This window comes from Electrophorus electricus, chromosome 13, assembly GCF_041902795.1.
Source record: "Electrophorus electricus isolate QZ-2024a chromosome 13, ASM4190279v1, whole genome shotgun sequence".
Lineage (NCBI taxonomy): Eukaryota > Metazoa > Chordata > Actinopteri > Gymnotiformes > Gymnotidae > Electrophorus > Electrophorus electricus.
In genome coordinates, this window is record NC_137509.1 from 12,248,696 (window position 1) to 12,261,528 (window position 12,833).

Genomic DNA, 12,833 nt, shown 5'->3' on the forward strand with positions numbered 1-12,833 from the left:
TAAATCCAACAGTTACATCAACAAACGTTGCATTTCCAGTTAATCCATCCCAGACCATGCCCTTACCTTGCAGGAGGACACGAGCAACTTTATCCTCCCCTGTTGAGTGACACACGGTGCTCGGGTTTCACTTAGCTGACGGCTCTCCCTTTCTCCCGAGTGTGCGAAACAAGAGTGACAGTAAGGGAGGTGGAGGAGAGCGAAACCGTGTGACCACACTGGCGACCAATGGACTCAGAAATGTCCGAGCAGTGCATCATTGCTGGCGTGTGCTCAGCAGGCAGCGTGATTTATTCACTCACCTAGTGAGGAATTATAGTCATACTCATATGCTTGCAGGTCAGTGCTCGCACGTGTCTTTCAACATGAATATACCGGACGCAGACATATCAAATGGACACAGATGGATGTTTGCCTTACTGTCCAACAAAAGGTGTATAAAATGAGTTCCGGTTGCCTGCATTTTAACACCATCTATAATTCTGCATCCACTTCCATATACTTGTGCACCCACATGCTGACACACACACATGCTCAAACACACACACACACGCACGCTCAAACACACACACACGGGGGGGCTCAGACAGACTCCCCTACTGCTCAGCTGCCATAATTAGTAACAGTAAGCCCCCCACCCACCCTCTATGCCCAACAGAATTACTCAGCCTGCTAAATTTGACCCTGACAATATCATAGTGGCCAAGAGACCGCAAGTCAAACACTTCTCAAAATAGTACGAAGGCACCGATTCTTTCCCAGCCGACTGACTATAAAGTCAATCCAAATGCTACAGTGATTAGAAGTAGTTTGTTCCCGGTGGCAAAAGGGTTTCATCCTAGCCAAAGAAGCCCTTCTATTTTCAGATGGCAGTATCACCGCAATACGCAGCACTGGAATAAATTCTCCCATTTTACCGAGGCTGGGGATATTTCAAATATTCAACAAATCACTTACTTTTAACCAATGAAATTTAATTGAAAAAACAGTATGAATTAGGAATGGCTTGTCAGTAAAGTGTATTCCCTGTGTATATGGTGCTTCCAACCATTCACAATTTACACCAAATAATATATTAATATTCCTCTAGATCCCAACAAAATTCATGACATCTGGAGTCCATACCGCCATATATCCAACCCCCGCCATATAAAAAAGCACACATATGCCCCTTACTACAGTCCTCTGTTTAATAGCAAGTAAATATATATATATTATATACATTTATTTATTTTTAAATAGTGCATAGAGGCTCTTGTACAAAACTAACGTACTGCAGGAGAGTGAAAGCTGACCCACAAACAAGAACCTTACACCACAACCACCACTACCAGGAACACTGTTGCTGGAAGAGTGACAGAATGAATCCCACGGTAAAGCAGCACAGACTCTCTTTACAAGACAGTATCGATCTCCTGTTAACCACCACTCTCATTTAGAGCACTCAATATAGCCAACACTTTAGTACACACACACACACACACACACACACACACACACACACACACACACACACACACAAACCTGCTTCTGAAGACAGCAGTCCCTTAGAAATATACTGGAGTCCATTGATGGATAATACATTGATGGATAATCAAGAACCACTGAACTACTGCCATAAGGCCACAATATGCACCTGAGTAACACCTGATGAAAGTTATGTGCTGTGTAACCTCTGATTCATACAGTACTAATGAAAAATCTGCATGGCAACATAGCTCGACCTTAAATACCTCACAAAGACATCACAAAGATGCCCACTTTCCAACACACAGTCAGTCACTGTATGATCTTCTGAAACACCAATCACCTGCACTTACCGGCCCATTTACTGTGAGGTTTTTAGGGAACCCGTAACCTTTTTATGGGTTCATTTTATACACAGCATAGAACCACAAACTGTAGAGTGTTGTTGCCATTCATCACATTACTTCTCAGTTCATTACAGGCCAGTTTCTGTCAAGAGGGTCTCTGCTGGCTGGATGTTCTGCATGGTGAACCATCCTCACCCCAGCAGTAGTGACTTGGTAGTGGGTGTTGCATTTTAAAATGAGTGCATCAGGTACAGCACAATGATTCAGTGTCTCTGCTGGGTTGAGAATGATCTACCATCCCCAAATCCCCAGCAAGCAGTGGTGGTGTGGTCAAACCGACCAGTGCCGAAGGGCTGGAGAACACGACACAGAAACCACGCGTGGAGGCTATGGTCTCCAACTTCACACCTACGAGGAGTGGGTGGAGAGTGAACAAACCCAACATAAAGGAAAGCCGCTCTAGAGACATGCCCTACTTTTCAAGATCTCAGGACTTAGGACATGCGTGCAAATAGGGAGGGGGTTCAGCCCATCCTCGATGTCCCATCTGCCCCCCCCGCACGTGGTTGCGGTCGGGAGAGTGGCAGCTTTGTGCCGGGCACTGATGTGCTCGGGCTCTGCCATTAACCCAGTGACCTTGTCTTCCCTGGGCACAGGAGCCCCCGGGGGCAGGAGAGGCGCGCAAGAGAGCATGACAGATTAGATTCTGGCTTAAAGTGTCCCGCGTGGGTGCCGGACATCTTAGGACTCAGGCATGAGAGTGGGCTTTGCACTAATCTCTTGGCTACGTTTACACTCAGCAGTGACTGATGGATGTTTCAAGATGCTGTGGAGGAGGAAAAGACAAGCGTGCTAAAGAATGTGAGTAAGTGTGCTTGAACTTCTATATCTCACAATCCCATTCTGACATCGTAATATTATTGTGACCCCAGGTAGCGCCATATAAGCTGATGGCGATCCCTCATTTGTTTGAATGCAGATGCTGTTTGTGTCTGAATACATGTTGACTGGTTGTGGTTATGGTTAACACATTCTACTATTGCCTAGTGTCCTGTAGAGATGTACACACTCCCTTTTAACACAGGCTTTTATGTTGTAAAGTAGGAAATGTAATTATACTTTTGATATCCAACAAGTTCATAAATGTCAGCAAACAAACTGCAGTGATTTGCCTCCAATTGCGTCCCGTCTTCCAGGAGGGTCCAGGCACTACTGTGCGCCTGGTTTCATCCAGGTGTCTGCCTTCTATTCAGTAATGGACGTGGCTATTAACACAGCCATGCTGTGCCTGTTACAAGAGTGCCGTGGTCCTTCGTTGGTCCTTCATTTTGTTAAATACCAGAATAGCTTGATAAGAATCAATAAGGTGGGACTTGTACATTTCATCTCTTGCTCTCTCTTTATCTCTTTACCTCACTGTTTTGTGTTTCTCTCACACACACACACACACACACCCTTTTTGTACTCTCTTCTTCCCTAAGGGGCACTATCAGCTGGGAAAGAATGTCCACATTAATAATTCAGCTAATGCGCCCAGTAACAGGAGATAACAAGCAGCACTTCTGCGGTCAGCCTGCCACTACATTCTGCAATACACCGAGCTTTGCTCATACACCTTTGCTCATACGCCTCATAAGCACGTGTAACTTTACCCACTCTAGAGCTTAACTGCATGTGTAGGCCTTTCATTCCTGGGAATTCTCATCATCCACCAGTGTAGAATATGTGTTAAGAAATAACATAGTATGCACTCTGTTTGCAGAGCAGCTGTTATCAGAATGGAGGGAAAGACATATGCAATAAAAAGTTCGGCACTGAAGGATGACAGCTGTGACTATTAGTGACGCTTTGCTGGCTATACAGCATTGAGCAGGTATCAGCAGGCATCTGAATACTTCAGCCACTAGATGTCAGTCTTGCACACCATTACGAAGGAAGATCATAAAGTTATACTGCAGTTGGGTTTCTGGTCCATTGCATGATGAATCAATTCGAGGTCATCAATTTTTTTTTTTTTTTTAAGTCTTAAAAGAAAAAAAGTCACCCGGCAGAAGCAAGTGCGATCCTAACTGTGGCAAAGGAAATACTGCCTTAAGAAATGTTAATGGTGGGTGTATACTATAGCCTATGTACAGAGCAAGAAGATAACAGAAATACCACCTGAGACATTGCAGCGCTTAACCTTATAAGTTTGGTGACCAGGGCAACAGAAGTGGTGTGGGGCCAAGATTCAGCCATATTAAACTTCTAGCCTCTAGCCTTATGCAAAAACCCAACTACATAGCATAAATATCAGCAAATAGCAGCATGCCTTTTTTTAACATAGTACACAGTTGACAATGCGACATGCATATGGTATTTTAATGATGTCGTTGTATGTTATTATTATTAATAATGATAATATTAAATAAACACATTTTTTCAATAAATAAATAAATAAATAAAGGATTAAGGAATGCTGCTGGCAAACATCTTTATGTTTTTCATAAAGAAAAACATCATGCAAATTAAGAAGTCCAAGCAAAAAAAATAAATAAATATAAATAAATAAATAAATAAATAAATAAATAAATAAATAAATAAATAAATGGAAGAAGAAAAAAAAAAACAACCTCCAGTTATGGGTTCCATACTTGCAAAGTTCAATATTCCCCTGGTTTATGATAAAAAGCATATACTAGCCTTTATAGGGTTGTGGTCATAAGATCCGAGTAGACACTTTATTTCACAGCTGCATAATCATACTGCATGAAATACCTCCACTGACCTACACCACACGTACTGGCCTACAACAGCATGCATGTTCAACCAGTTATACCATCAATCACTATCAGACCCAATTACATGTTCCTACATCGCAGGTTCATACCGAAGAAGGAAGAATAAAATAATAGTATAACATTCATAATGCAATATTTCTCCTCACAGCTCAAAGTAATTCTGGCACTTTCATAAAAATATACATGTTTTAAAGCATATAAAACTGCACAGCCCTGAAAATTGCTTTTTGAATTTATGCTCAAAGTGACCGTTGTTGGCTTAGGCTGTTCACCTTTAGAAATCGCATGTTCAATAATCAAAAAACATGAACATTTATTATCATTATGAATGAATCGTTTTTGTTGATATCATTGTAGTTGTTGCTATTGGGTTGTTGTTGTTACTGTAGTTGTCTCACAGACATGCCATACTTGAGCCCAGCAAAAAACTCCACATGGACAAGCTGTTCAACAGAAGCCCCAGGATGGCCAGACTGATGAAGTACACCATGTACCTCCATGGAGTGTATGTTTTCAAACCCCACCCATTCAATTAGCCAAGACGCAGATATGAACGCTGTGCATTTTGAAGCCGAATGCAACTTAACATTCATCTGAAACTGTAGATTACAAGCCTGATGAAAAAAAAAAAAAAAAAAAAAGAGAAAAAATTCTCTAAGAAATGAAAACAAGTCACCTCGTTCTCGCCAACACCGACACGTTAGCGTGGACGCGGATGGTCAGCACAGCCGCCGCCGAACCACCTGCTTACGTATTTAAGAGCATCTAAGAAGCCTTCCACTTTTTAGAGGGACGAGATGAACTAATTTGCCAAAGCAGAGAAAAGCAAATGCTGTGTTCTTCAGTATTTCACCACTGCACGTAGAGATGCACAAGAGATTATTTCTAAGTGCTGTTTCAGTGTTGGCACTTGAAATCCTGATATTTTAGAAGGACACTATATGCAAAAGGGCTCTCACCTTCTCCAACAAATCATGCATTCTTTTATTGCATGCAGATTCCTGTGATATTTTTAAAAATTTACATTTACAGCATTTAGCAGACGCTCTTATCCAGAGCGATTTACAAAAGTGCTTTGTCATTTACTCATAGAATATATCCAAGTACAGTATAGTAGGTTAGAATTAAACGTACCAATGAACCAGAATACTGTAGAATACAGTGATGAATGCTGATACCTAGGAGTGCAAAATACATAAGGTCTATCTTAAACAATGATAAGTGCTATAAACAATAAGATTTGGTCAAAGTAATTGGTCAAAGTTAATATCGCATCAAGTGACATGTTTTTAATACACTGAAAGACATATCACATGTACGAATATTGCCCATTTTGTCAAGCTGTACATGACATTGTATATTATGTAACTGCAAATGCATGAGTTCTTCAGGATCTTGGCACTGTGACGCTCCTAGATCCTTTGTGAGGATAATCTTTTGATCAATAAAAGCACTGAATAACACCACTACTCTGATGTGTTTAGATGACAAGGCAGTTGCATCAGTGGTGCTGTTTGATCTGCCCTGGCTGTTGGGCGTCAGTCATGAGACTATCGCATCTTTGATCTGACGATTGTCGGTGCACTCATTTTGAAGTCATAAATTCTAATAACTTACTGCTGTGGTAACTGGAACAGGTTAAGCCCGTAGCAAAACACAGTGGTGCAGAATTCATTTTTCATGGCTTAATGATCATCTTCAGAAGAGAGCCTTAGAGAGGAGAACATTGTCTAAATACTGCCACTGGCAGCCAGCATGTATTCTGGGTTTTAGCTCAAACAGTGGGACTATAACAAAGACTGCTTATTTAGTTAGGAGTGCAAGTGAAGATATCGGATATTAATGGGTCTTACATGGTATGAACTGTCCCTCAATTGAACTGGAACATGTAGAAGTTATTAAGAAACATAAGCCTAAGAAAGCAAAATTTCTCATAATGCACACAACTGTACAGATGACAGAAATTCAATAAAGGCAAAAAAAATTAGGGTTTTTTTTGTTTTTTTATTACATTTTTAAACATTTTATAAGCCCTTTTAACAATATATTGTCTCAAAGCAGTTTAGCAGGAACCAAAAGACTGTAGCAAGGTAAACTGCCTTGGGTGAAACCCCCCCAAAAGAAAAAAAAAAAAAAAAAAAAAAAAAAAATCACTAAAACGTTAATCGTATGATCCAGCAGGCACAGAACGATTTTACTAAGCTTAACACCCTAAAGGTGGTCAAGAGAGCTGCTTTGTCAGCTGAGCCACGCTGGCTGGCATGGGAGTGAATATGTGGCATAAACAAGTCGAGCAGGGGACCCTAAACATGAGGGCCCGTTCTCAGCTTGGCATGCGGCACCACCATAAACAAGCACCTTCTGTCCACGCTTCCGCGTTAGTTTATTTCTGAGTCGGACGCTGCCCCTCCACTGGTCATGCCTGGCGCCGCTCCCGTGGCTCGAGGCCATCATGGCAGATGCCTGCCTACCCTGGCACCCGACAGGAAATACAAAAACAAAACCTGGTGGGGGGGGCAAAAAAAAAAAAAAAAAGTTATACAGGAACACGCCTGTGGCAAATACTTTCATCCTACGAGCTGATAAGAGATGGAGCACGTGGTTTCAGCCAAGCGTCATTTAGAATGTTAAGGACAGACCGGGCGTTTGCTTTGCTGTTCCAGCGTGCATAAAGTAACTGCATCATGTGTGGCTACAACTGTCACAGATGTCTGCAGATACATTGGAGAAGTGCCATTGTTTAACCATTGGTTGGGTACCAGAGGTGACCTTCTGAACCACTCTACCAAGCTGTTCTTCAGTAATTCTGCTAAAGATGACCACTTCTGCACGGCTGGTATCATTTGGCACCCATTCTTTGGACTAGTGCTTCGAGCAAGTATAATTCAGACACAAAGTTTAAAAGCCACTTGTACATCTAAGTTCTGCAGTGTGGACGTCAGACACGCCAATTCAAAATTCCAGAGTGCCAGCTCCAACTTCGGAAACAGACATTTGCCTCCATTTGGTGACAGATTCAGGGCAAGGCATTCATCTCTATTTAGAGGTGCTACGCTGACGGGTCACTGCCTACAGGCACACCATAGCCGCCATGACGGCTGTCAGACAGCCACACTGCAGCCCCCTCAGTCGCCGACGGCAACAGCCTCCTGGACTATGGACCGGCTGTTGGCCGGGTGAAAGGAACTCACCCCATTTACTGATCTGCACAAACAAGCTTGTTCTTGGAGGATGTAAATATAAATTTTTAGACCATGCCATTTAAAATATATGTTGAATAAAAAAACAACAAAAAAAACCAAAACAAAACAAAAAACCACACTACTGTTGCTGGTTTCATTAAGTGGAAGACTTGGTCACCCTCCTAGCACAGCCATAATTAACTGCTTAAAGGCATCTAGCATTTGCCTAATTAAGTTCTGCACCAAAGCCCACTCTTAATATGCAAATTATTCTCCATTAAATTTTTAATATTTGATTTCCTATATTCTGTGACTCCATCATGCTTTACAAGACCTACAGGTAAAAAGTTTAAATGAGGTCTTACTTACATACAAAAGGAGTTGCTAAATCATACATTACAGCTTTCTACTCATCAAATGAACACTACTTGCACAAGATTATTGCAATCAGTTTATACTTCAAAAGCCAGCAAGTTTTACAGAACCTTTAACTGGGGCAAAAAGACAAAAGCCTCTTAGTAGTGCTGCGACTCATACAAAACAAACTACTCCAAACACATTAAGTGCAAACAAACTGTAATAAAAAAAATAGAAACTATAATATGTAATGGTTTTAGCCAAGTGAGAATCCAAGTGTGAAGTCTTGGTAGATTTTCTGCTGAGCCATAATCACCTGAGACAACCTGCACCGCTGACCCCACGCTACGCTACATGCTTCTCTTCCAGCACAACATACCTGTTTCTTATGGCCTGCTTTTTTTATTTTTCCCCATTTACATTATTCAAGGCTTCCCCAGTAGGCTGATGGTGCCTCACTGCTCACTGGCAGCTTAATGGGAGCCTAAATCAGCCTGGATAGAGGCAACCAGCTGCAGTGTTGTCTGGAAAAAATGTTTGCAAACACTTGGAATGACTTGAATGGCTCCTAAATGGTTCCTCACAAAACTAACCACGCACGCGCGCGCACGCAGACAGACAGACAGACAGACAGAAAGACAGAAAGACAGAAAGACAGACAGACAGACAAACAGACAGACAGACCTTAGCATCATTGCTGAATGAATGGTTTAAAGCAGGGATGGTCTACTCTGGTCCTGGAGGGGGCAGTGGGTCTGGCCTTTCAGGCTCAGTGTTATGCACGCCTGGTTGAAGTAATCATGCTCAACTCGGGAAAATGCTATTCTGTAACTAGTGAAAGCAAATACAGAGTTGTATTAATTCAGAAGCAATTCACAATAAAATTCAGATGATCATTTCATAAGGTTTATGAATACAAATACCATTATCAATACCATCAATACCATTTGTTGTCACTGTACAACAAAAACACAGTGTGCAGTACTAAGCAACAAAGAAGGAATGAAATAAACTCTAAATATAAAATATAAAGGCTAGTTAGGAATATGAAATGAAGTACGGCACCGTGCGCATTTTGAGAGTGCTTGGGTCTCATCCTTGGGCATCTCCAGCTGTAGAGTTAAGCATTGGACCTAATATGTGTACAGAGATGTAATTTTAAAGTGACGATGCGGTCAGTAAACAGTGGTGTGTAATTTTAAAATTGTCTGTGTGGTCAGTAAACAGTCGTGTGTAATTTTAGAGTGTCAGTGTGGTCAATAAAGAGTGGTGTGTAATTTTAAAGTGCGAGTGTGGTTAGTAAACAACGGTGTGTAATTTTACAGTGACAGTGCAGTCAGTAAACAGTGGTGTGTAAACATTAGCAGTAGTGCAAGTACACAATATGCACTCTCAGCGCAAATGTATCAGGACAATGCATGTAAAGTAGTAGCTTCACATGATTAGTATTAAAATTGCACACATACTCATGTAAAATATAATGTTAGAATTTTATAATGGTGTGTTAGCCAATTCAGTTCAGGAGTTTTACAGCTTTGGTATAGAGATCTCAGTCTACCTACAGCTGCACCTACAGCGCCATCCAAAAGGCAGGAGAACAACAGGCTGGTGGCAGGGGTGTGTAAGCTCGTTGCAATTGAGGATGGTTCTACAGAGACAGCAGGAGCTGTAGATTTACAACCTTTTTCTCCAAACTCTATCCCAAGCAAAACTAGCAGGTTGTATTAGTCACGATATGCTGTGTTAGGAATTCATGAAGAGCCCACTGACATAAGGCAGAACTTGCTCTTCTTTGCTCTCTCACCACTAGAGCACTGCATTACACAGCACTTCTGCAAACCATCACACACTGTGGTCAGCTACTGAAATGTAAAACACCAATTCCTTCAACTATCTTGCAGGACATTGACACTACTCAGCTCAGCACATGCGAGGTTATATGGAAATGTGTCTGTCCAGATTAAAAAGAGGAGTTTCGTATCTAGTTTAATAAGATGTCGCTCTCAGCGCAGTAAACATTTTTAAAATGCCATGCTGCATTATGTCAGTGATTGTCCTTTATGAGGATCACACAGTCCAGTTCAACACATCAGTTCCCAGTGTCAGCATGAGCTGGGTCAGGCGTTAGAGAAATGAAAGCACAACTGTTACAACAGCCAGGGTCCCGAGGACGGAGGCCAAAAAGCTGCACTGGGTGGTCCGAGATAACGGCTCTAAATGAGACTCAGCAAGATTCACTCAGCATATACCTGTTTTAAGATCAAAGAGACACCTCTATCAAAAAGATATGAGAGGAGCCGGTCTCTTTACTGCAACACACAGCCCACACCGACATTACATTCATATTATCATCCACCACTACTGCACCCCAAGACCTCCTTCAACGTCCCATGATGAAAAATGCTTCATGCACCTCTGCAGCTAACATACATTGCAGCAGGGTATTGCAGTGGGCGACGTATTAACAACTCAGTGGTGAAATTTATAGGTGCAAGAGCTCAGTTTAACAGGGAGAACAAAACACATTAAGTGTTTTTGCAAGTTCAAACCCCAAAACAAGAATTATGTGCCATCCCCTAACTAAGAAAACAAAATTACTAACATTAATCTTAAATGGTACTGCTCGCTCTTAAATGAGCTCAAAGGACCACATCACATGGGTTATTCGTTACCAGATGTATGTATACAAAAGGTGAAGGTAAGGAATTCCCCATCGAGAAATTCCACACTGCCCATTTTAAATTTTGCCTACCTCATCATTTCACTATGGAGGCTCATGAACTCGACAACAGAAAAAAAGGGTACTACTATAATACATACCAAAAGAGTAATAGAAATCAAATTAGCCTGCAGCTAACTAATAGAACAGCTTTATAGGGACGCAGTTATGAGCTTAATTACTATGCTCTCATTACTGCAAAGCAGAAGGTGACCTTTGTAGGAGTGATGAGAAAGTGACCACTTTACAAAGCACTGCTGGTAGCATGAAAATCTACAGTGGTACAAACCAAGTGAATGGCAGGGTACAATAGAGTTGTAGACATGACATGTGTGCTAATAAGCAGACCTGTTATAGACCACCCTGCCAGTTTGTGGAGGCAGATTTGCACCACTCAAGCAAGAGTACAGCATCGGTATATCTCAGGACTTTTTTCCCCCCGAAATACTACAAATATACAAACCTGAGGGCACGTTAACCAAAACAGGTGAGATATCCTATCAGCTTTGCACCACATTTATGCTCGGTAAAGCAGAGACAAAAACTTCCCAACATACAGTTTTGCAAACTTTGATTCAGGCTGAGCATAAAGTTTTCAAAGCAAAGCACCAAATAGCCCATTAAAAGTCTCAATAATCAGACAACACATCCGCAGTCAGCTTGGGAGTAATGTCCAGCGGAATCAAAACATCTGGCAATACCTCGAAAACTCAGAACTAATGAGTGTAATTAAAAGGAAACCCTCCCCTACAGTAGCTACCAGGTACGATACAGTTTCCGAGTAGCGTTGTGAAGAAAAAGGGGTAGGTAAAAAACAAACAAACACTTAATTTAGACAACGGCAAAAGTACAAACATGACAACTGCATCAAAAATGCAAAGATGGATTGTAGGCACGCCCGAAAAGAGCACATTTAACTTCACACAAGCATCCAAGCCATGCAAAAAGAAAAAAGAATATCCATGCACCTTTCGTCCTACCGCTTGATGAACTTGGTGCGTTCACACGGGCAGAAACGCCGTGCAGTTTCTTTGATTCCATAATCACAACAGTCTTCGTTTCGATCTACATTAAGGAGGAGCTGGTTTGGAGAACAGACTAGTTGTTGCAATCACACCAACTTCACGAGAAGAAGAAGAAGAAGAATATGATGTTGATGTTGATGTTAATGATAATGATGATGATGATGATGATGATGATGATGACGCTGCAGGGGTGGCGCGCGGGTATAGTTTCGCGCGCTCGAGCCGTCCACGGTCTCCAGCGCTGTGCAACATTCCCTTACCGCAAACGGTGTCCTAAACGATGTCTCACTAATCTGTTAATGTTCACGGTTTTTAACGTTATCTTAACATGCTATATCTGCGGCACATTGGCCACAACAGATTGACGTTTAAACAAAAACTAAATAATCATGCGTGCACAATAATACGGCAAGTGACGTCATCAAAAGACCTCCCGAAAGGACTTCGGGAAAAGCCAGAATTGGATCCCATTTCTCAATGGATGTTGCCTTTTTTAAATGCAGTATACCACAGAGACAAACAGCGGGAAAAATTATAAGGAATATGGCACTCCGCATCTGCAAGATAGGACATTTCTTCCCCTTGTTTTGTTTGTTTTTTGCAGAAACTTAAGTTTATTTGAGTGCCAGAGGGACTCATGACATCTCCAGAAAATCATCCTACACATTAGAGTCCCTCACTGCACCGTGTACATGCTGAGAACTGGGAGCCAGCTATGAAAATAGAATAAACTGAAAAAAGTCTAACGTAACGCAAAAATTGTAGACGTGAAATGATGTGCACCAATAGATCCGGCTGGCGGAATCAGCGGAAACTTTTAGTGTTTGCCACACTTTTATAGCCCAGTTCATTATTGTGCATTCTTTTATGAAATGCTGTTAGGAAGTCTATATATCACTTTATATTCATATGCCTACAGCCCTTAGCCCGAGTTTCACTTATTCTACGAGTTACAG

At 41.6% G+C, this 12,833-nt stretch overlaps 1 protein-coding gene across 8 annotated transcripts in view; it reads right to left on the reverse strand.

Moving 5' to 3' along the window:
• The window catches only part of kcnip4a (potassium voltage-gated channel interacting protein 4a), a 126,964-nt gene extending 114,838 nt beyond the window's left edge, over positions 1-12,126 (reverse strand). Inside the window, exon 1 of one of the 8 annotated variants that reach the window (XM_027015036.3) lies at positions 11,833-12,126. In XM_027015036.3, coding sequence (XP_026870837.1) covers positions 11,833-11,893 — 61 coding nt within the window. In that variant the 5' untranslated portion in view covers positions 11,894-12,126. Of the gene's footprint in view, positions 1-66; positions 179-11,820 lie in introns of those variants that run through there. The other 7 variants (XM_027015035.3, XM_081694587.1, XM_027015040.3 and 4 more) reach the window with 7 other exon arrangements.
• Between the last annotated feature and the right edge of the window lie 707 nt (positions 12,127-12,833).